This window comes from Solea solea, chromosome 7 (assembly GCF_958295425.1).
Source record: "Solea solea chromosome 7, fSolSol10.1, whole genome shotgun sequence".
Taxonomy (NCBI): domain Eukaryota; kingdom Metazoa; phylum Chordata; class Actinopteri; order Pleuronectiformes; family Soleidae; genus Solea; species Solea solea.
The window spans coordinates 16,822,070-16,844,802 of NC_081140.1; the positions used below are offsets into that span (position 1 = coordinate 16,822,070).

At 41.9% G+C, this 22,733-nt stretch overlaps 2 protein-coding genes across 4 annotated transcripts in view; both read left to right on the forward strand.

Annotated features, from left to right (window-relative positions):
* kmt2a (lysine (K)-specific methyltransferase 2A) overlaps positions 1-10,225 on the forward strand; it is a 37,675-nt gene extending 27,450 nt beyond the window's left edge. For both annotated transcript variants that reach the window (XM_058634511.1, XM_058634512.1), the window contains exons 26-34: positions 24-2,603; positions 2,940-3,008; positions 3,089-3,312; positions 3,561-3,635; positions 3,762-3,936; positions 4,298-4,405; positions 4,587-4,667; positions 4,824-4,953; positions 5,386-10,225. In XM_058634511.1, the coding sequence (XP_058490494.1) occupies positions 24-2,603; positions 2,940-3,008; positions 3,089-3,312; positions 3,561-3,635; positions 3,762-3,936; positions 4,298-4,405; positions 4,587-4,667; positions 4,824-4,953; positions 5,386-5,661 (3,718 nt within the window). In that variant the 3' untranslated portion in view covers positions 5,662-10,225. The remainder of the gene's footprint in view (positions 1-23; positions 2,604-2,939; positions 3,009-3,088; positions 3,313-3,560; positions 3,636-3,761; positions 3,937-4,297; positions 4,406-4,586; positions 4,668-4,823; positions 4,954-5,385) is intronic.
* A 2,473-nt stretch (positions 10,226-12,698) lies between these two features.
* c1qtnf5 (C1q and TNF related 5) lies at positions 12,699-16,914 on the forward strand. Of its 2 annotated transcripts, XM_058633232.1 has the most exons (4): positions 12,714-12,855; positions 13,843-13,893; positions 14,915-15,171; positions 15,855-16,914. In XM_058633232.1, the coding sequence occupies exons 3-4, from the start codon at positions 14,928-14,930 to the stop codon at positions 16,373-16,375; spliced, it is 765 nt and encodes a 254-aa protein (XP_058489215.1). In that variant the 5' UTR covers positions 12,714-12,855; positions 13,843-13,893; positions 14,915-14,927; the 3' UTR covers positions 16,376-16,914. The 2 variants fall into 2 exon arrangements, with proteins under 2 accessions (XP_058489214.1, XP_058489215.1); XM_058633231.1 differs by lacking the exon at positions 13,843-13,893 and having other exon boundaries at positions 12,699-12,855.
* Positions 16,915-22,733: the final 5,819 nt, after the last annotated feature.

A 22,733-nucleotide genomic window follows, 5' to 3' on the forward strand; every position in this document is an offset into this window, starting at 1 on the left:
CATCTTCCTTGTATTTATAACAGGACATTAGGCAAGCAGCGTATTGGGCAACTTGATGGAGTTGATGATGGCTCTGAGAGTGATACCAGCATCTGCACCACCAGCACCACAACTACTACAGCCACTTCCTCTTCCACCGCACATAAGAGCACTCCCAAGAGACGGGGCAGAGAAAGGCACGCTGAGAAACCTGACTCTCATGACTCAAGTAAAGATGCTGACAGCAGTGGAGAAGCAGTAAGTAGCAACACCCGAGAAGGACGAAAAAACCAGAAAGAAAATTGTCTTCCTCTAGGAGTTGGAGTCAAGTCCCAACCACAGAGTCAGGATCCCCTTGAAGCCCAATTGTCTCTCGGCACAGACCTGCTGAAATCAGACTCGGACAACAACAACAGTGATGACTGTGGAAACATCTTGCCTTCAGACATCATGGAGTTTGTTTTGAACACACCATCCATGTCAATGCAGGCTCTGGGTCAGCAGTCTGAGCCGTCTTCCTCAGAATTGCTGTTGGATGAGGGATATGTTGGAGTAGATGTCAACCGACGCAAAGACATTCTGTTTGATGACTTTTCTCAGCCACTTCCCAGTGCTGAGAGTGGAGGTGTAGTGGAGAGCAGTGTGAACAGCTCCATATCTGTAGAGGAGCCTTATCTTCCACTGGAGCTGCCCTCCGACCTTTCTGTTCTTACCACACGCAGCCCAGCTGTCGGCACCAGTCAGAACCACACTGCTGGAGGTCTTATCTCTGATACCTCAGATCGCACCATGCTCGGCTTAAACTCTGAGCCAGAGACTATCAGCGGAGAAAAGAGTGGGGACAAGAAAAGGGCAGGGTCAGGTGTGTCACCATCGGAGAATCATCACGATGGAACTTTGGTAAACAGAGACACACCTGTCACTGAAGGTCACATGACTCCTGAGCAGTTTATTTCAAGCCCTGCTATTGGCCAGGTGGTTGATCCTCCAGGAAACCAGGATGGTCCAAGGAGTTCTGGTACTTCTGGTCTGCCAAGTTCTCCATCTTTGCCTCTTCAGGGTCAGAAGTACCTACCAGCTGCGACTAGCCCTAGTACAGTCCCCGGACCAGGGCCATCCCAGACTCAGGTCTCCAGCCCAGCAGTCATTAAATCGGGTCCTGAGAAGCTCATTGTGGTCAATCAACAATTTCAGCCACTCTATGTCCTCCAGACAGTCCCTAATGGTGTCACCCAAAAAATTAGTGCTACAGGAGTGTTGGATACCACCTCTACTGTGCTGAGCTCCATGACACTTACCACAGGGTTGAATACTGGTTTATCTGCAGGCCAGACAATATTTCCTGCTGGTGGCAAAGTCCTGGGCACAATGCCTCACCCCTCTCACATTCACACCTTTGCAGCAACAACACAGACAGGTTTCCAGACAGGAATCCCCAGCACCACCTCAGGGCTCCTCATTGGGTTGCCCTCTCAGCCCCATGACCAACCTCAAATTCTAGTCTCGGAGGCTAGTCGAGTACATGAGTTGGGTCCCAGTGTTGCCATAGTGTCCAGTCCCTCCTCGCTCACTTCTTCGCCAACTATACTGGCCTCTGCTCATGGCAAAAAGAGGCCTATCTCTCGCCTGCAGCCAAGAAAAAGCAAAAAGTTGGTGCGCTCCCGTAGCCAGCCCACTCTGGCCCCGTCTGAAGTGGGACCTCCAAACATGACCCTCATCAACCTGTCTTCCTCTCAGATCACAGCTAGCATCCCTGGACAACCTGGTGGCCTGGTTGAATTGAGCAAGGTCCCAAATATAATCAAGAGACCAAAATCAGGTGGGGTTATGTATTTTGACCCCACTGCTCTCCTTCCACAAAGGATTTCTGGTACTGCTCAGCCTGGCATCCTGGGTCATGATTCCTCTACACATCTCCTGCCTTGCACAGTCTCTGGTCTGAACACCAGTCAGTCAGTGTTAAATGTTGTGTCTATGCCCCCTAGTGGTGCCACTGGTCTTCTTGCTCCAGGATCAGTTTCCCTCTCCACCCCTGTACTTAGCTCTACTGAGATCACAGGGCCAATTAGCAACCTTCTGTTCAAGGCAAGTCCTCATGGCTTAGGGATATCAGATCAGCCAATGGTCCTTCAATCAGGAGCTCCTCTGATGTCTCAGCTTAGCTCCTCCGTGCAGACATCTATAGCCAGTAGCATCTGCGTCCTGCCTTCCCAACAGACCATCAGCATGGCTGTTACCCAGCAGGGAGAGACAGAAGCCAGTAATGTCCACTTCCAGCATCATTCTCAACCTGTTAACAAAGCCCTGGACTCATGTCCAAATACCAACGTTACTTTAGCCTCTGGCACACCTCTAAGCCCTGCCAAAGGGCATGTCATTGGTGTCTTCACTCAAACGCAAACCTCTGCACACTCCCAGAGCAGCAGGACGACTCCTATTTCCAAACCATCAGAACAAAGGCCTCCTTACTCCACCACAGAAGTGTCGGTAGCAGGTTCAGGAACAGAAAAGAGTAAACAGAAACCCAAGAGGAGCAGGCAGTGCTCAGACACAAGCAGCGGGAAGAAGTTCAAGGCAGAAGAGCATCACAGCAATCCTGCAGGACGACTGGCATCAAACCCAAGGTGAGACAATCATATGTGGGGTAGAAGGAGACAGTGTTTTTCTCTCTCAAACTAAACAATTCAATTCGTTTCATAGGTTTATTTATTATTAAATGTTTCCACACAATACACAAACCATTTTTATACAAAATTGTCTTTGTAATAGCTCGGCACTACAATGATGTTAGCCTGTGACAAAGAAAACTAAAAGATAGCCGGAGTATGTTGAACATTTTCTCCCATAAACTAGTTTAAACACAATGCAACAACCATCCAGTTATACTTCTTGCTGATGTCACCAGGTGTCAAGCACTTAATTTAAAATATATTCCCTATTTCCCATCTTCTTGTACGTAGTTCCAAAGAGCTAATTTCTCCTGAACCCATGGACACTGGCAAGCCTGCAGATAAGGCAACCAACAAGAGGTATGGAGTCTTAATAATTACACACATTTTCAAATGAATCATGCAATTTAGTTCTTATGATTGTCTTGTATCATTGCCAGTGCGCTTGGGAAAAAGAAGACATCTGAAGGTCATGCTATACCGGGGAACATAGTAGGAAAAGATAAACCTTCTGCAGTTGGAGCAGGGTCTCTTCTTGTGGCTTCGCCACCTGACCAGGACGGCAACAGCAGGGACACTGGCCTGGACAGCAAACCCAAGAAGGGCATCATCTTTGAAATCTGCAGTGATGATGGCTTCCACATCCGCTGTGAGAGTATTGAAGGTAAGACAGAATAACTTTCTGCACTCTGAAACTTTTATGAAAATGTATTTTTATATTGCAGATACAAAATGAATGGGATTTTCTCTGTGAGAAATGCAAAACTAGCATCAGTGTTGCAAGTGTTATTTACTATATTCTTCTGTTATCTGCTTCTTTATTTTGTTTTTTACTTATTTTCATGTTAATTGAATCATACACTGAATGTAAAAATATTAATTGTCGTCCTGTAACTGCCTGTCCTGCTACAGAGGCTTGGAAATCCCTGACTGATAAGGTACAGGAGGCTCGTTCCAATGCACGGCTTGAAGAGCTTTCTTTTGAAGGTGAGTTATCACTATGACCTTTTATATAAATAATAATAATAATAGTACTTTTTGAGTCTGGTGACAGGTCACATGGTGGTGTAGTGGCTAGCACTCATTTTGGAGGTCTGTTTTCACTCATTCCAGGTGTGAATGGACTGAGGATGCTGGGAGTCGTTCATGAGGCCGTAGTCTTCCTGCTCGAGCAGCTGTATGGCTCCAGACACTGTCGGAGTTACTGTTTCCGCTTCCACAAACCAGAGGAAACAGACGAACCTCCGATCAACCCCCATGGCTCAGCCCGCGCAGAAATTCATCACAGGTACGGGAGAGACTTACACATTTGTAACATACTTGTAGGACATGGGTGGTTTTTACCAAAGCTTATTGCAGCAATCAGACGTACTGCGTCGGTACCTCAGGTGTTTACAGAGTCACACATTTAGCATACATGGATATAACATGCTATACCCACAAATCAGACACACTATAACAACAACTACTTGCTCTAAAAACACATAATACGCAGCAATTGTGAAAATGATATGGTGTTCATTTAAAATGACATGGTGCAACACAAAAAAGGTTTTATGTACTAGTGTGAAGAGACTAACATAATAATGGTGTTGTTCTGCCATGTGTGACTTACTGACCGCTGTCTTTTCCACCTGTCTGCACTCCAGGAGGTCTGTATTTGACATGTTCAATTTCTTGGCTTCAAAACACCGCCAGCCTCCTCGGTACAGGCCACATGAAGACGATGATGAGGAAGGGCAGCTCAGGACTGCCAGGTCAGACAAGGCACACACAAAATCCATGTTTGTTTAGTTTTGGTTTCTTACAGTTAATACATTTAACTGGACTTGACAGCTCTAAAATATTAGTGTCACGTACAAAAATACACACACGTGTATTGTTTGCAGACAAACTCGATAATCAACATAACATTGCTCATTCATGCTGTTGTTATAGGCGTGCCTCTGTGGAGTTACCGCTCGCTGTGAGATTCATACAGCTCAAAGCCACTTCCAGGGAAACTGTTGGAGTCTACAGGTCAAATCAGTCTCTCTTTTTATTTATATGCTGTACACTTTTTTTAGACTTCATATGAATGAAGCTATTAAAAAAACAGAATGACAGAGAATTGTATCTGGATCTTCATACTCAGACTTAAGTAACATTACTGTTATTTATTGTATCCCTCTGCAGGTCTCCCATTCATGGCCGAGGGCTGTTCTGCAAGAAAACTATTGACGTTGGGGAGATGGTGATTGAATACTCTGGAAATGTCATTCGTTCTATCCTCACTGACAAACAGGAGAAATATTATGATGGAAAGGTGAGGTGTGGGGGAATGAAGTTTGAGTTTAAAAGTTAATACCTCAATCAAGAAGGTTAGGTTGACTTCCTCTTAATATATCCACACAATCACAACCTGGAGTTAATGCAATAGGTGCAATCACAACTTTTATTTTGTCTGTTTTTGTGCCTGTGAGCAGAGTAACTCAAAAAGTAAAGGACGGATTTCGATGATTATTTCTGGGAATGGGTGAATGAGTGATTCATATCTGTATTCAGGATTTAAAAAACAAACAAACATTTGTTAACCTTGTAAAATTGGAGAGTGTTTTGACATCGTGGGAAACTAAGCAGCCTTGGCTGAGAGTTTTGCTTTCCGAGAAAACCCAAGACAATATACACAAGAGACAAGTTTCTTGTGTATTGAGAACTTCATAGATAAGATTCATAGATGTCTTTTCTCTCCTCACAGGGTATTGGCTGTTACATGTTTCGCATTGACGACTACGAGGTGGTCGACGCCACAGTGCATGGCAACGCCGCCCGCTTCATCAACCACTCCTGTGAGCCCAACTGCTACTCTCGGGTCATCACCGTGGACGGCCAGAAGCACATCGTCATCTTTGCTTCCCGCCGCATCTACTGTGGAGAGGAACTCACCTATGACTACAAGTTCCCTATCGAGGACGCCACCAACAAGCTGCCGTGCAACTGTGGCGCCAAGAAGTGTCGAAAGTTCCTCAACTGATGCCTGCAGCTTTTCAACAGTTGGAAAAAGGGACTGGAGGTCTGTTGAACAGTTAGGGCCACGTGTTCAAAGCACGCCCCCTGCTGGGGCTTTTGCCGTGACTCTAGCCTCCTGAATCTGGTTCATGTAGGACCACAGCTGCCAACAGCACACAAGGTCTGTAAGTGCATATGCTGCTGCTGCAGAATACGGCAGATGCATTGTGGGTCATACTGTATATGCAGAAAAGGCGATTTTAGCGGACGGAGCCGTTAGTAGAAATTCCAACATATTGTGCCTCCTTTTATTACATTTGGCATGGGAAGTTTTACCTTTTAGAGGTGAGGTATGAAACAGTTTGAACCTTCACAATATTAAATTACAATTTTATTTGATTTGCATTTGGATTATACAATTGCCCCACTATTATTTTTACATTGGCCCATCCTCTTTAATTTTCTAGAACTATGTTATTGTCCATAAATGCTGAGATTTTATTATAGCAGCAAACAAAACAAAGATCTTGGTTCCATTTTACACCAAAGTGCAATTTGTTAAAGGGACTAGGAACAGTAAGTTAACTAGAAAGAAAAATTAGACTTCTTTGAATTTGTTTGTATTTGAACCTCAGTGTCAGCTGTTGTCAATGCACATCTTCCTGTGTGGATGTCCCTCGATGCCTCAGAGCCATTGTTCTTTACTGAAACCTTTACCTTAATGGGATATTTTGCAAAGCTTGTAGTGTATGTACATTCAACACTGTAAATAGGAGCTGCTCGGGCCCCAATTAGTGCTGTACAGATGGAAACACTAGGAGGAGCTGTGGCCACAGGAGGAAAGAGAGGAGAAAAAAATGCAGGGCATAGAAATGTTAATTTGTTCAGAAAAAAAAAAGTTATTTTTGGGTCTACGTGTAAAGGGTGATAGCTGAAGTTGATGCTTTGTACTTAAGGTTAACTAAGGTTAATCTGACAGCTTGTTAGCTACAAAAACATGTCGATGGGATTAAGCCTCTGGCCTGAGAGAGTGAGGCAGCTAGAGATGCTGGTGGACTGACAGCCAAGGGACTGTAAAACCCTGCTGATGTGCTTTAGTAGACGTATTTATAACACATTTTTGGGGCTGTCATCGACAAACAGCCATGGATCTCAGAGGAACATGCAGACAGACGTGTTGCAAGTTTGTGCATGCTGTTGTTTATATCGAGACTTGTTTTTGGTAATTGCATAAGCTCAGACTTTTGAATCACGTTCCAAATTACAGCAGCAAAGAGAACCAAACATCGCACTCTTGAATTGAAATTTCTCACCACTTGTTTCCTTTTTGGCCTGTTGTGGTAACATTACTATGGAAAAATGCTTTTTTGATTTGTAAAGTCTTTTCAAGTTTTGTCTATTATCTTGTCTTTTTATTGTGGGCAGGGAAGTAATGTGCTTGCTTTTAAAAAAAACAAATGTAAATAATGTATATTTTTCTACCAAAAGACTTAAAAGCACTCACTAGTGAATAGCACTTAATGATGGTATTTATATTTTTAAAAGAAACGTATTTATTTTATTGCTATTTTGTAGGAAATAGAGGTTTACAGACACTAATGCTCGGTCTCTATGTTTTGTATTCTACTGCCTTTTCAAAGTTGTTTCTGTTGTAATTTTACCTTTCTTTTTTAATTTGTAGCTCGAATGTTTTCTTTGATTCCAAAGACTGACGCTTGTCTGCGGCTTGGTCCCCTCTTAGATCAGTCCACCAGTAGCTCTTTATCCATCCCAGGCTGATTGGTCAGAGCTGACATGTTTTTCCGTTGTTCCAGTCGTAGCTGGCAGTGTGGCAGTTATATGAACTTCTATTATGCACTTGAGAGAGTTTAGATTGACGATCCATAGCAGATATATCCTCTCTCCAGCCTTATTGTCTCCACACCACACCACACAGAGAATCAAGTCCACTCACAGACTGCTACCAGGCAGCGTTGTCGCTAATAAACCCGTTGGTTGGCAGACTTGGAGCCGACTGGCTTTTAAACAGAGTATTCACATGTGTAAAATCCAACCAGAGTCCTGTCAGTTTTAAGTGTTTTGTCCCCGTGCGGTCTGTAGTTTAGAGGTGCTTTTATTTTGAGCTACCAACATCATTCGACATATCCCTGTGGAGCCAATCTGTTTATTTGGTGACCACGCGGCGCTCACCAGCATTTGTTGATCAGTTTTTGTCCTCCTGGTTTATCTCCTCGTGGTTTGCCTTAGTTGTAAATGAGCATGCCGCTTCTCTTTTACAAGCCTTCATGTGCTGGAGCGAGTATTTAATTGGACTGTTTTAAAAAGACTGGTCCTGCAAAAAAATTTTCATTTATTGTTTTCCTGCCTTTCACACTGACTTTATCACCCGAAGGCCATCAGCAGTTTGTCCCACACTGCCCTCTGTTGTTGTCAACTGAAACAAAAAAAAAAAAAAAGAGAGACCCACGAGACCCACACATTGTTTGCACTTAAGTTGTGACACAGGCACATAGGAAATCTCCGTACTGTCTCCCGACAGATGACGCGACACCAGTGCTGGAACCACAAGCACACATAGAAAACTCAGCGTTTGTGTGTGTGTGTGTGTGTGTGTGTGTTAGACCCTAGCAAGTCGACTTAAACTTGGTCTCTTGACTCCTGAAAATGGTGTTTGAGGCTCTAGCGAAGTGCACTTGACTTTTTTTTGTTTTGTTTGTTTGTGTGTTTGTTTGTTTTTTTACAACAAAGTGAAGGCAGGGACCACACCAGCGGCCCTCTCCTTCCTGAAGGTGCAGTCTGTACAAGCCTTGGCTGTGCTTCTCCATTTAGACCCTCAAGATCAGGTCTTGTCTGTGTCTCTGTCGGCACAGACGGGCGTCGGCCTCGCGCTTGTACAGCTGCAGCTACACTGGGCTCGCTGGGTTCTGCTGCTAAGGTCAACAATGAATGTAAATTCCTCCTCCGCGTCACCTAGACTCTGTGATGATGTCGATACTTTGTCATCCGCATTTGTTTTCACTTCTTGCGTCGGCAGCCTTGGTAGATGAGAGGGAGGATGTGCAGGTGTGACCTCAAACTGGGCAACAGCCGTTTTTATTTCAGCACTGGTAATAATACTGACATGTGAACAGCAGTGGCATTTCTGTCTGTCTGCAGGACGACCGGTTCTTACTGAGTTAACTCAACAGTTCACACTAGCATCGGCGGTGAAACATTTCCCCCGGTGCCAAGGGCTCTGTCTACTTCGACTCACTTCTCGAGACCCACCGTGAACGATAAGTCCACCGATTTCAATTTTCACACCAATATACAATAAGGAAAATTGTCTCCGTTGTTTCTTTGGACTTCATTTTTTTTAACCGTGCCACACCAGTGGCCCTTCTCTCTGTCATTATCTGTAATTATAGTATAAATACATAACAATAATATACAGAAACATACATAGTAATTTCTTGTACTTTAGTATATATACAATATATGGAATGGACAGTCAAACTTAGTTACAGTAGCAAAACAGCAGATTTAAAATGGTTAATAGCAATGTTTCCGTGTACTCTATAAAGGTTTTGTGTTACAGTACTATCAGATTAAACTAATGTGCATCATTCTTTTGTATATTGATATCCAGTTCCAACTTTTGCTGTGTCTGTGAGCGTTCCCTCACCAGCGAACGCTCCTTCTCCTTTTCTTTTCTTTTTTATGTGATGAGAAATGTACCCGTGTTAATGTGGTTGTAAACTTCTTGAGGTCAGCTTTTTTTTTCTTTTTCTTCATCATTCGTTTGTTCCCCCCCACCCTCAACTGGTTGTTGTAGTGAATGTTTTTCCCGATTTTCCTTTGTGCGTTTTAACAGGGTCTTTTTTTTTTTTTCAAGACGACTTAATTGATGTGGTATAAATGAAGAGTGTAGTTTGTGGAGACTGATCAGGGGTTTGAAAGATGGCACCATGTCATGTCTCCCTGACCACCTCTTCCTCTCTCTCTCGCTCTCTCACCGTCTCTCCTCTAAAGCTTTGGTTGTACTTATCATGTACTGTTTCTATAGAAAGTCATAATGCTGATGTTCAAACAGTTAATTTATTTATTTTTTGGGCAGCATCCACCGGGAATTTTTCTTTCACGTGTCAAGGTTTGGGAAAGGTTGGACAAATACTTAATAATATTATGTATTTGTAATTTTTGTACTTGTTTCTTGTGTATAGAAGTCTTCAGCCGATGATGGGATGTGGTGTCATAGAGGGAGCGGTGGGGGCTAGCTTTCTTATGCCTTGAATATACCTTTGTCTTATCAATATTCCTCCTCCTGCTCGCTGTAATAACAGTATCCATGAGTTCCACAGTCACACTTTTCTCCCGGGTTTTTTTTGGTTTTGTTTTTTTTTAAACAGTGTTTTCAATAATACACATCAACGAAATGAAGGAAAAAAAACCCACCACAGTGAGAATAAACCACAAACTTGGTTGAATGTATAATTAGGAAACAAAGTTGTACATACGTGTAAAAAGAAAAGTTTCTAATCATGTTTATTTTCTATGCACTTTTTTATTTAAGTGATAGTTTAAATAATAAACATGTCTCCTTTACTCTGTCATGTTTCATGACTGGATCATTGTGTGGTTGGGAGAGTGTATTTTTGTCGATGTTTTCTTTTATTATTTGACCTTTAAGGAGAGACTGTTTTCTTCCAAGAGCAAGAGTAAATCTTTAAAACACCCATGCAGTGGGGTTTTCCATTGGCCGAGGCAGTTATCTTTGGGCACTGTAAAATGTTCAAAACAGATTTTTTTTTTTTTTTTCCCCACCAAGACCAGATGTTCTGGGAAATCACACTTAAGTTATTTAAAGAAGCACAGAAAGTGTGTTCACAGAGTGTCTGAGCACAGGATAATGGTTTTATATCTGTTTTGATTGAATCTGTAATCCACTCAAATCACAGTGTTACTCAGTTAGTACCTTTTCTTGCTTTAACTTCACCACAACCCCCATTACAAATGAATCTGAACAGCTCTGGTCCTAATTAACTCATAAATCCTCTGCACTTCTTGCACTTTACGCATTATTACAGGAAATGACAGAGCGTCAGACAGAGAATGTACTGTACCTGGTGCTGCTCATTAAAAACATGTCTTAACTCAGCTGTCTCTCTCAGTTACAGCTCGGTGCCTCCACAGGAGTCCGCTGAAACGCCTCCATTGGCTGCCGACACCCCACTGCCCGAGTCACTACATCCTGTAAGACCGGTGTTTTATTGTTAAAACACAAAGCAGACTCTTGTGGAGACCGAGCTGTTTCGCCCTTTGCTCTCAGTGAGACACGACAAGTCCACGTTGAGCCAAAATACTTCATGCTTGAAGTAGAGGGGTGAGTGTTTATGTTCACAAGCATGCATTCATTTTGTCCAAGTGATTACTCGAGTGTTTTAATTATTATCTTACGCCATTGGTTGATAATTGGTGGCCTTTTTTTAAAGTGTTCACACTGGTTTTCTGCATCAACTGTGGCTCAGCTTTATGAGCAACGTTTGGCCAAAACAGGAAAACATATATAGGCTTTATGTAAAAGGCATATCTTGAATTAACTAGCCAGTTATCACAGGCGGAACATTAGGGTCACATAACTTGACTTTGACACCACCCCTGGCTGCAAAAATAGCTAAACTTACACCAGGTCAGCCTCCAGAAAATCCACTTTTGCACAGAATGTTTTATCTTGTGTCAAAGGATGCATGAGTTGGAATACGTTTCCTGTGGCTTCAAGAAACCGCTTAAAACATAGATAAATAGCAACTGACAATGCAAACATTAGAATACGCCGCATGAAAAATAGGCATGAAAAAAAGGATGCACTTTATGATTTAAAAAAAGCACTATTTAATTACATTTATACTACATATACTACATATTGTATGACACTGTTTTTTGTTTCTATGTTTGTATGTCTTTTTTGTGTATTTATTGTACGTTCACTGTCCCATCTAAATCAACATGAATTAATCATAACATGGTATTCATAAGAGACTTGTAAAAACATTGTAAGGTACAGTTGTAATCACATGAGTGGGTGATGAACTAGTTAAGTGTGTCATTTCATTTACTGGCATCGTCTACCTGGTCAGTGCGGAAAGAGACGAGATTCCTCCTTGGATGAAAGAGAATGGACTCACTGTTGACGGAGGGAATAGCAGAGCGTAGAGAGTCAACAGTGATGAGGCGAAGCAGGGTCAAGGATGAATAGTGTAACACTGTTGAAGGGAGCTCCGAAAAACAGTTCCAGCTCAGTTTCCATCATGCTTTAATGATTTAGGACTGTTAGATTTCACTGACTCTGGCTCTGAGGATAACAATCAGAAGGGGATTTAGAGTCTTACTTAAACTGGAAGCTGAACATTTCAAACTGCTTCATGTTGGACGCAGATCATCGTCCTCCTCCTCTTTGTCAAGGTTGGCCTGCAAAATGACATATAAAAGACATTACATCATAAAAATAGAATATAAGCGTCTCCACTGTTGCCAAGTGCTTGCTCATTTTGGTTGTTTCGTCTTGACCTGACCATGTAAAGTGCCTTGCACTGTATGTTATGTTGTCGGAGCCAATCAAATCCAATTAATAATGAACAAAAATCACAGAATAGAGAAGACAAATCCCACAGTAAGTGTCTCTCTCTCTCTGTCCGTCTGTCTTATCCTTTCCATCTCTTCACAGTAATAAAGTGAGCAGTTTGGCTCGTTTTTCAGCCGCAGTTCATTGTGTTGGCATTTGACTTTATTTTCTTTCTTTTCTTTTTTTTTCCCCCGTCTTTTCTGACCACAGCTCTGTGAACTCTGTGGATCTGTGCTGGACACTTTCCTCAAACACTGTTATGCAACCAAACACTCCCCCATTTATCATCCCCCAAACCACACCCCTCCCTTCATTCTGACTTTTGTCACTTTTTTTTCTCTGTTGATTATCGTCACATATTTTCCTCTGTATCCTCTCTCCCTCCCTCCCTCCCTCTCCCTCCCTCCCTCTCTCTCTCTCTCTCTCTCTCCCTCTCCCTCTCTCTCAGCCCACCCACCCCAGACTCTAATTGGCTTTCACGACCATTTCTCTCTTCAGTTTTTTACTCTCTGGTTGGGAGGAAAAAACTTTGACTGGATTCTCCTCGGGTACTCGGGAACATCAGAGACAGACAGTTGCAGAGGCACATCCTCCAAGACATCACTGGATCGTAAGCTTGTAAGTCACGTTTTATCATTTTTTTTTATTTGACTCTGTATTGACTTTGTCAACCTAAGCTGCTCTCCAGTGTTTTGATACAACTGTACTGGCACAAGAACTACATTTCTGTATTTGATCATTTTGAACATTTATAGGCAAAGAACAAAGATTCTGACCGTTTACTTCCGTTATAATCTTATTAAAACACGTGTTATAATAGAAGCAAAAGAATTAAAATAACTTATTATTCAACATTTAGTGAGTGTCATGAAGCTATAGTGTACAACTAACTTCTCTTCTGTACACAGTAGCTATGCATCATAGTTTGTTATATTTTAGGTATAAATATGTAAAACAGTGTCAAATTAATCTCAGTGGGTGCAAAATAAAGTAACAAAACCTCCATGTGTGGTACAACTGAAATGTTAAGAAGTGTAAATTGCCCATTGTTAGATTGGATAAATGCATTTTTTGCTTTGCTGATAACAAGTTACAGTAAATGTGAATAACACTGATTCTCTCCAGCTGGTCATAAGGCCACATGCCAAACTTTTCCAAAATGGCTGCCAAGGTCTTACACTGAGATCAGATCCTTAAAAAAAAAAAAAAAAAAAACAGTCTGTAAAACACAAACACAGATGAATCCAAGAGACTGCACTGAAACAAACCATCCAAGGCTCCATTTCGGTGGTTTTGATTAAATATGATTCATAACTCTGGATTTCATCTGACAACAAATACAGTATCATAAAGAGTGTGTTTAACTTGTCTGCGTGCCTCGATTTTAAAATATTAAACATGTAATTAGCTTAATAACGGCAGCGTTTCTGAGAACGTTCATGTTTTGAATCATCTGCGGGCGAGGGAGGCAGACAGCTGTTCAGTCTCTCCGGTATTTGTCCTCTTGTCTGTGCTCCTCGTCTGCCAGGAATTCTGACATTCACTTCACTCTCCTCCCTCCTCTCTTTTGCTATTCTGTCTGTCTTCGTCTCTCTCTTCCCACAGCTGTTGTGGACGCAGACTACAGTAATCTCTCGGTAATTAGGAGACCTGCAGGTAGACGACAGACACGTCTTTTCTTCTTTCTTTTTTTTTAATAAGTTGGGCACGAGGAGGAAGCCAAAGTGAAGTCTGTTCAGTTCATCAGTGCAGTTCATGCGTCTACATGGATGCTTGTCCTGCTCTACAGGCTGATAGTGAAACCAATGGTTTCGAAAAGACGAAAACACAAAACATACAAGGACTTTAGGACGATTTAAGATTTAACTCTCTGCAAGAACGAAACAGAGGGACCTGACATCTCTGGGAGTTTTCCCCTCCTTTTTTAGTCACTTCCTTCCACATGTCTTGCCTAAATCAGACCATGATGTTCTCAGTGTCATGACTGAGGCTCAGTTATTTGCAGAAGCGGAATCACCAGGTCAAATGTGTGATGCATATGCTGTTCCAGTCAAATCTCAACCCAGTTCTACTTTTCAAACACCTCACATGTGCATGTGCTGAACTAAAATGTGATAATCCTACTTCAGTAATGTGGGATGCTGTGGTATGTTATCTTCCCACTGATCCACATGACTTACTAGCTGCAACCCTAGTCTAGCAAATGTGTTTTATTCTCACTTTGTTTTTGTCCAAACCGATAAACAAATAACATTTTGACATTGTGGTCGAATGATTTAGAAAAGTATGTGTTGTGTGTTTTTTTCCTTTTTTTAATTTGTCCAAACGAACGGGACAGTTTTGGGACAATATTACTTGTCTCATGGACGTCTTTCTGCTACAGTAGTAATCGCAAATGAGCTTGTAACGAGACAATTTATACAAAATAGTTGCATGTAAGCCCTTCAATTACGTGCGTTTACATTCACGTGCTTCAAAGTCATAATTATATGTCCTCTCCGAGTGTTTGTAATCCCATAATGTTTGATTCCGCTCGATGTTGATTGTGCACATGTTATGTGTGGTCCACTTTACACTCCCTTTGTTACTCCGGCACTAACCTGTTTTTTTAAACTGCAACGTTCCTTTATCTGAGTCTAAAACATGAAACATGTCTTTTTTTTTTTTTGTCTCTCAGCTGTGACACTGCAATGAGCTCACTCAGGCTGTTATTTTTGTCGCACGCCCTCCTCCTCCTCCTCGTCCTGCACGTCGTCCACCTTTCCCACCAGTTAGAGGACAACAAGATCCCTCCCAGTCTGTGCACTGGTCAGCCTGGAATACCGGGCTCTCCTGGAGTTCATGGAAGTCTAGGTCAGCCAGGGAGAGACGGGAGGGACGGGAGAGATGCTGCTCCGGGGGAGAAGGGACAGAAAGGGGACGGAGGAGTTCCAGGTAGTCTTTTGTAATTACACAAAGTGTGTGTGTGTGTGTGTGTGTGTGTGTGTGTGTACATGTTTGTAGTAGGTTGTGAGGACACATTTTGATTCAAATCTTTGTGGGACATTTTGACCATGTAAGGGGCCTTACAATTTTAAAGTACTTTTTCAGGGTTAAAATTGGGTTGTAGCTGTATGTCTGTGTGTCTTCACTAAGAATGTTGTACAAAACAGTGTGTGTGTGTGTGTATGTGTGTTTGTATGTATGTGTGTACTTATATTCGTTGCTCTTGGGGACATTTCCTGCCTTAAAGACACCTCAGTGTCCCAGAAGAATAGCTGTGCAAACCTGTGTGTGTGTGTGTGTGTGTGTGTCAGGGTGATTATTCATTAGTTTTAGTTTTTATTTAGTTTTGACTTTTTGTTTTTAAAATGTGTTTGTTTTGAATTAGTTTTTAGAGTGTTTTTTTTTTTTTTAGTTTTAGTGTTAGTTTGAGTTTTTTGTCATATGGAGTATATGCCAGGTGCAACATTCAAAAAGATAATCTGTATTGTGCCATAAAATCCCAGCAAAAGATGCTGTTTTAAAAGTGTAATAGGACACATGAACAACCACCTCTGAATGAACACATTTTCACTACAATTTTAGTTCTTTTTTTTTTTCCGTGGTGCATTTTAATGTCTTCTCCTCTTCCTCAGGTGAGACAGGAGTGCGAGGCCTGACTGGTGACAGAGGCGACCTGGGAGGAAAGGGTGAGAAGGGTCAGGCAGGAGAGTGTGCTGTGGCCCCTAAATCAGCCTTCAGTGCCAAAGTCTCTGAGGGCCAAACGTTACCGCTCACTGCTGGCAACGCAGTTTCCTTCAACAAGATCGTGCTGAATGAGCAGGGCGACTACAACCCTGAGACCGGACGCTTCACCTGCAGAGTCCCCGGAGTTTACTACTTCGCCGTCCATGCCACGGTTTACAGAGCCAGTCTGCAGTTTGACCTGATGAAGAACGGACACTCCGTGGCGTCTTATTTCCAGTTTTTTGGAAACTGGCCCAAACCGGCGTCTCTGTCGGGCGGCTCCATGCTCCACCTTGTCCCCGGAGATCAGGTGTGGGTCCAGATGGCTCTGTCAGAGTACAATGGCTTTTACTCCAGCACCAAGACGGACAGCACCTTCACTGGCTTCCTGGTGTACTCTGACTGGAAAAACTCTGCGGTGTTTGCATGACATGACAACAGACAACGCAAAGTGATGCTTCCCCGCGGGTGATGAACAAAAACACGTTTTTTATGCTCCTTTTATTCTCCTAATTGAGACTTTCTGGAGTTAATTGGCTGTAATGTGACACACACACACATACGTGTCTCTCTTTACTTAGACATCATTCATTCCATAGTCTCGTACTCCAACATTAACCATCTACCACCCTTTAAATTGTCCTCACAGCCTATTAAAGACACATGTGCGTGTGTGTGTGCGCACACCCGTTAATGTAACTTGAATGGCACATACTGTACTGGTGAAGTGTGAGGTTCACACACTGAGCTGTAATGTTTATTCTCCACTTGTAGTTTTTAAACCGTTGCGACAGTTAAATCGTTCTCCAGATGTTAAAACAGCAGACTCCGGCCAACAGGCCACCAAAAACAGCTGTTGCGCTATTATCATTATTATTATTATTATCATTATTGCACTTTGCGTCTCACTGACTTCTGCTCACTGAACATGAAATAAACAGTTTGGGGTTGTTGTTTTTTTTTAAAACACACGTGACTTACTGTACATATTTTTTTGATTTTCTATACTGTAGAGGGGCAACTATTAATAATAAGAGTTTTAAGCCACGTTGTCAAGACATGCCTGCATACGCACAGCTGTATTGTAATGCAATATTACAATAAATACAACAAATAATGTCAAATATTCTTGATTCTAAGGTAAAGCACAAAGGAATTATAATCAAATTGCTGCAAACTGGAATTGAACCGAAAATAGAAATGTCTTTTCAGACTTTTACATCACCCTCAAATCCCAAATTGATGGCATCTGTGCTGACAGGGTGTGAATATGGATGTGAATTTGTGAATTTATTAGTGTTAATACTGTTTCGATGTTATTTAGTTGGGGTTCATTGTTTATTTACATCTGGCTGAGTATTTTAGGATGTCTTTATTCAACTGGTGTTTTTTGATGAACTTGGTGTAGTCTGAAGTTAAAGCCCTAAATGAAAAAGTGAAATATGTGTAAATGATCTCCATTCACAGACCCTGCTGTCCATCTCACATCTCTGTTCTCCTTAAACCCCAGAACTGAATTAGAATAAGTAATTTTGACAGTGAATTTAACCAATTCTTTTTACACAGCAGTAGTGAACTCACACAAGCACCGGATCAGTGGGCAGCACTTATCTACGCCTGGGGAGCAATGGGGGATTGGGCGCCTTGCTCAGGGGCCCATCCCAGGATTGAACCACCGACCTTCTGGTTACAATTTGTAACCGGAATTAGGCAAACTAGTTTCAGGTATTTTTGTTCAATTCTCACTTTTCTTGAGAATTTCATGGTTCTCCAGTCTCCTCCCACAGTCCAAAAACATGCAGAATTCTGGATTAGGTCAATTGGACACTCTAAATTGACCATAGGTGAGAGTGAAGTGTGAGTGTCTCTATGTGTTGTTTTTGTTTTTTTTGAAAAGGATTCCATCTTTATTAATAAAAATCTCTCTCTCTCTTCCAGTTTCTATTCCCAAAGGCAGAGCACTGTACCAAATCAATAAATCCGTGAAAATATTAATTTTCCACAGGAGTCACACTGTTTATCTCTGCTCTGCCGAATTCACCAAACACTTAAAAACACCGGGACTGATGCACACATTTCAACACTGAGGTCAATGTCACCTCCTCCTCCCCATGTTCCCATATTGGAGCTTAAATCAAAAAGAACATGTGTTATTTTCACAGTTTACTGAGCTGAATATCTCCTGATGTGTTTCTTTTCTTTTTTTAAGGAAGGTAAACACAGACCAGAGCTCACCAAGCACTTCCTGTGCCTGTCAAATATGCCACCTCAGACGGGAGGAAATGTTATTTTCCCATTTAGACTCGAGACATAACCCCATAACTTTGTGTCTGTGGGGCAGAACGAGAGAAGCAGAGCGTTAATCAGTCGTCCTCTGGCATTAATCACCTATTTCCATTAGTTCACAGCGTCTAAAGTGAAGCTGATGGCCAAACAGACAGTGACATCACTCTCTGAAAACGCTGGGTGAAGATTTGTTTGGGGCGAAGGAAAGTGAGGTAAGACATCTGGATTAAAATTCAGATCCAGGGAGGGTTTAGTTTAGAGAGAAAATACAGTATGTATGTGTGTGTGTGTGTGTCAAGGTAATAATAGATTTGGATTTTTCATTAGTTCTTTCAATTTTAGTTTAGTTTTTTTCTTAGTTTTAATGTTAATTTGGGTTAGGGTTTTTTGTAATATGGAGTATTTGCCAGGTGCAGGATTCCAAAAGGTGATAATAAGTTTTGTGTCATAAAAACCCAAAAGATGCCACTTTAACAGACAAAAGTAGACTGAAGTGCAAGATGTGCATCATAGTGTGTGTGCATCAGGATTGTAGAAAACAAATTCCCCAGTAAAAATTCCCCAATGTACGATTTATTTTATTTATTCTTTAAATTCTTATTTACTGCATATGGTATTATCACTGAATTTTGTTGGATTATATTTTACGTCCCTGCATAAAGGTTGAAATGTGTATTATTTTATCTTGATCTTTTTGATCCATTCATCGAGTAATGTTCAAAACACACAAAATTCACAAGCAGGATTGATGTCAAAGGAAAAACAGCGTGAATACAAAGCATTTATCAAAACTTCTTAAAAAATCACCTTTCATTTATTTAAAAAAGATAACTTAGTTAAAGCTCACTTAGTGGTACAGTGGCTAGCATTGTGGCCTCACAGCAAGATGGTCACCAGTTTGACTCCCACTCGACTCATTGAAAGAAAGGAACTCACTTGAACGAACGAATAAATAATAAGATTTAACAACTCCAGTTTTTGTTTGGATAAAAAAAGAAAAAAGAAAAACATAATGAGTGAGTTTACTTACTGATTGACACGACGGGAGGCAGATTTATGTAATAAATTCAGCAAGAGTGGGATCAATCTTCTCAGCACAAGAGAGCTAATTTCCCTAAAATGTCAAACTAATCTGCTGAAGTCAGCTCCACCATCAAGCTGTTAATTAAAAATCATTACAGCATCGCCAGAATCTTCAGAGTGTGATCTTTGAAATTAAGAGAAACAATATTAAAGACGTGTCCTCGCTGTCCTCACTCACAGTGAGGCTATGTTTCTAAGTTCAAATTGAAATTAACATACATTACAACACAGTCCTGCCAAGTATTTGGAGTCAGAAGTGAGATATGCTCTCGTCAACTGTTTTCTGCTGTGATTTCTTCAGTGGGGGTCAGTTCAGGCTGCTGGTTCTACTTCACCCAGCAGGGGGCAGTGTTGCATCAGCGTATTAGAATCTGCAGGTAAAGTTGAGGCTGTCCACTGTCCTGAGAGTCCTGAGATGACTTCACGGCGAGTGCAGGAATGAATTTTATATCAGATCAAAGTCATCAAAGTCAGATCATATCAACGCTTTTGCAGAAAATTGAGCACATCATTCTCCACCACCTGGAAAATCACGATTAGAACAAGGTTATCAACGCATTATCAACCTAAACTGACATTATCATCGAAAGGAAGGAAGAGTTTGCATGCCATTAAGTCACCTTTTTGAAGCAGCTCAGATGCACAACACACGGATCAATAAGTCGACCTCAAAGTGCTCGTCTCTGTTCATAAACGTGTGTAAACTCTGAAAAACCTGTAAATAATGAATGGACTTTTGAACTGTCTGCAGATCGTCAGCGAACATGAATCATTGGGTGCAGCCTCTGGTGAACGTGGCACAAATGACTTTGAATCACATTATTCAGGACGAGGCGTTCATGAACGTCTTCCTTTACAGCCGTGTTTAGATGCACTCGGTGGTATAAAACAGAAAGTAAGGTTATCTCTACAAAAATGGGAGCATTTTGTGTTTAGGACTCGACTTTATGATCAACAACTGAAATGAAAACAAAACATTGCACAGAACAAAGATTCACTTTGGCTGCTGGAGCACAATCTTTGAATCTCTGTCTTCATGTATGGTTATTGGAAATGCAAAGGCCAGTCTCTGGAGGGAATTAAGATCGAGATGCAACATTGACCTTTATTTTTTTATTTTTTTACTACACACTGTAATCAAACACACTCAAACTGTCACTTAAGCAGCGATCAAAAACACTCGTTTGTCATTGTCACTGTATACCTTTCTGTTGTGTTCTAGTTGGACAATACAAGGTGATCTCCATCCATCCATCTATCCATTCATCCCTCGGTGCCAATCCCAGCTGACAAAGGGCAAAAGGTGGGGTACACTCTGGACACAACCAGGGTGGATTCTGGTTCCTGCTCCTGCACCGAGCCTCATTAAGGACCCGCAGGAGCAACCAGTCTCTGCCAGACTTTCTTCCTCTCCAGTGTGGTTATAATCAGGTTACTCACTCACTGTTTGTACTTACCAGTCTTACTTTGTGCCTCCTAGTTAATTCCTCGAGTCACTCTCCTGCCTGCTCACCCTCCTCCCACGGCTCAAGCAACCTCCATATACTATATATATATATATATATATATATATATATATATGTATATATATATATATATATATATATATGTATATCTCCTTCCTCACACCTGGACAATCCCTCAGATCCACTGACCACTCGCATACCAGCAACTGTTCAAACAAACCTCAAACTCAGTCTTGGTGGTGTTCTGCTTTTAGAGTCTGCTTAACTGCTTGACTTGACAGTCACAGGTGATCTCCATTTTACTACATTGAATTCACATGACTGCATCTGTGATGAATCCAGTTAAAGAGGTGAAAGTTTGGTCCGTTTAGATCTGGGTTCAGTTTGATCAAAGTCAGAAAAACCTCATTAAATCACAGATTCAATCTTGTGAACCAATGTCCTTCCCTCAGTAGCAGAGTATCTGTTTGTAGCTCCTCCCACAGGCCTGCTCCTGTTTCTTTTTGCGTGAAAACAGTGGGACATTTCATGAGCATCTCATTTTTCTCTCGGTCTGAAAAGGTGAAAGTTCAACTGCTTATCAGCTCCGCGACCCCCATCAGCAGCTTTCATCTCTGCACTGCACTTTCTTTAAAGAATGGAAGGATGAGGATTATCAGCTGTGGAAATCTGCACCGCTGTGCTGATTACAACAAACATCCCGGTGGGCAGAGTTGTCGTAGAAGGCCACCACTTGTGAGGAATAATGCCTTCATTTTTACTTCATTACATTACTGTCAAACAATTGTTTTCCCCTTTGTGGTGATGAGGGTCCTGTCACTTCACGCGCGTCAATATCAGAAATAGAAACGTTTGCTAAAACTCTCATGTGGTTTATCTTTCCAGGGAAGTTCATTGTTTAAGAGCCTCCCACAGGTCATGGGGTCAGAGGGTGTTGCGGGGTAGAGATCCATCATCTCTGACATATTAGGGGCACAGAAGATCACTGTTCTGATGACTCAAATCTTCGGTATTTTTAAGAGGTTTTCCCACACGTAAAGATAATATAGATATGATATAGAAATCATGGCACAGAGTAAACAAAAAATAGAGCCTGAGTGAGGCAGATAGAAATGCACTTGAGGTTGACATTTTCCCACACTGCTCCCAACCAGGACGACCAGGGTCACAGCGAAGGGGTCAAACCCCCAGAGTGTAAAACTCTGCGTGGTTTACTCCTCACTGCTCTTCCCTCTGACCTCAGACTTCCTCTGCTCCGTTAACACCAATCTTCATTAACAACCCACCCATAAACACCTCACAGTCAGGACAACAGCGTGTTTAGTAGAAACCTCACAATTATTACATCGGGGGAGGTTTGAATGATGAGTAAAAGATGCCGACGATGTCATGTTGTGTCATTAATAGCATCAAACTGCATTCTTTTATCTCAGCAGATGTTCAGCATGGAGCGCGGGGATATTTTGAGAGGGAATACTGGGAACAGGAATGAACCTCGGCTGCTTTACAAACCACAGAGCTCTGGTCAGCGCTCACGTGTGAGTGGAAGTGGTCCCTCGTGGCCCCTCGTGGTAACGAGGGTCTTCTGTCCTCTGTCACTGGAGCCGTGCTACTGTAGAACCCTGTGTTCTGCTGCAGAGGTGAGGTGTGACCGCTCAACTGTCTGTGAAATCCACGCTTCAACATGCATTTGTATTCACTAATTTGACAGAATACAGTAGGGTTATTTTATTTTCAGGACTTGAACTCAGGAAGGTCTCAGGGACTCACACACACTGCAGGATGACTGAAGCTCTGATGTACACATACAGCTCCTGTGGCTGGGACGATATCTTTGTATTAATGATGAATCAGTGCTGATTATGCTACCACTGCTACTATTGTTGGAACAAAAATACATTTGAATTGTCACTGTGAACTCTACACATTGTCTTTTTTTGTTTCCGGATTTTT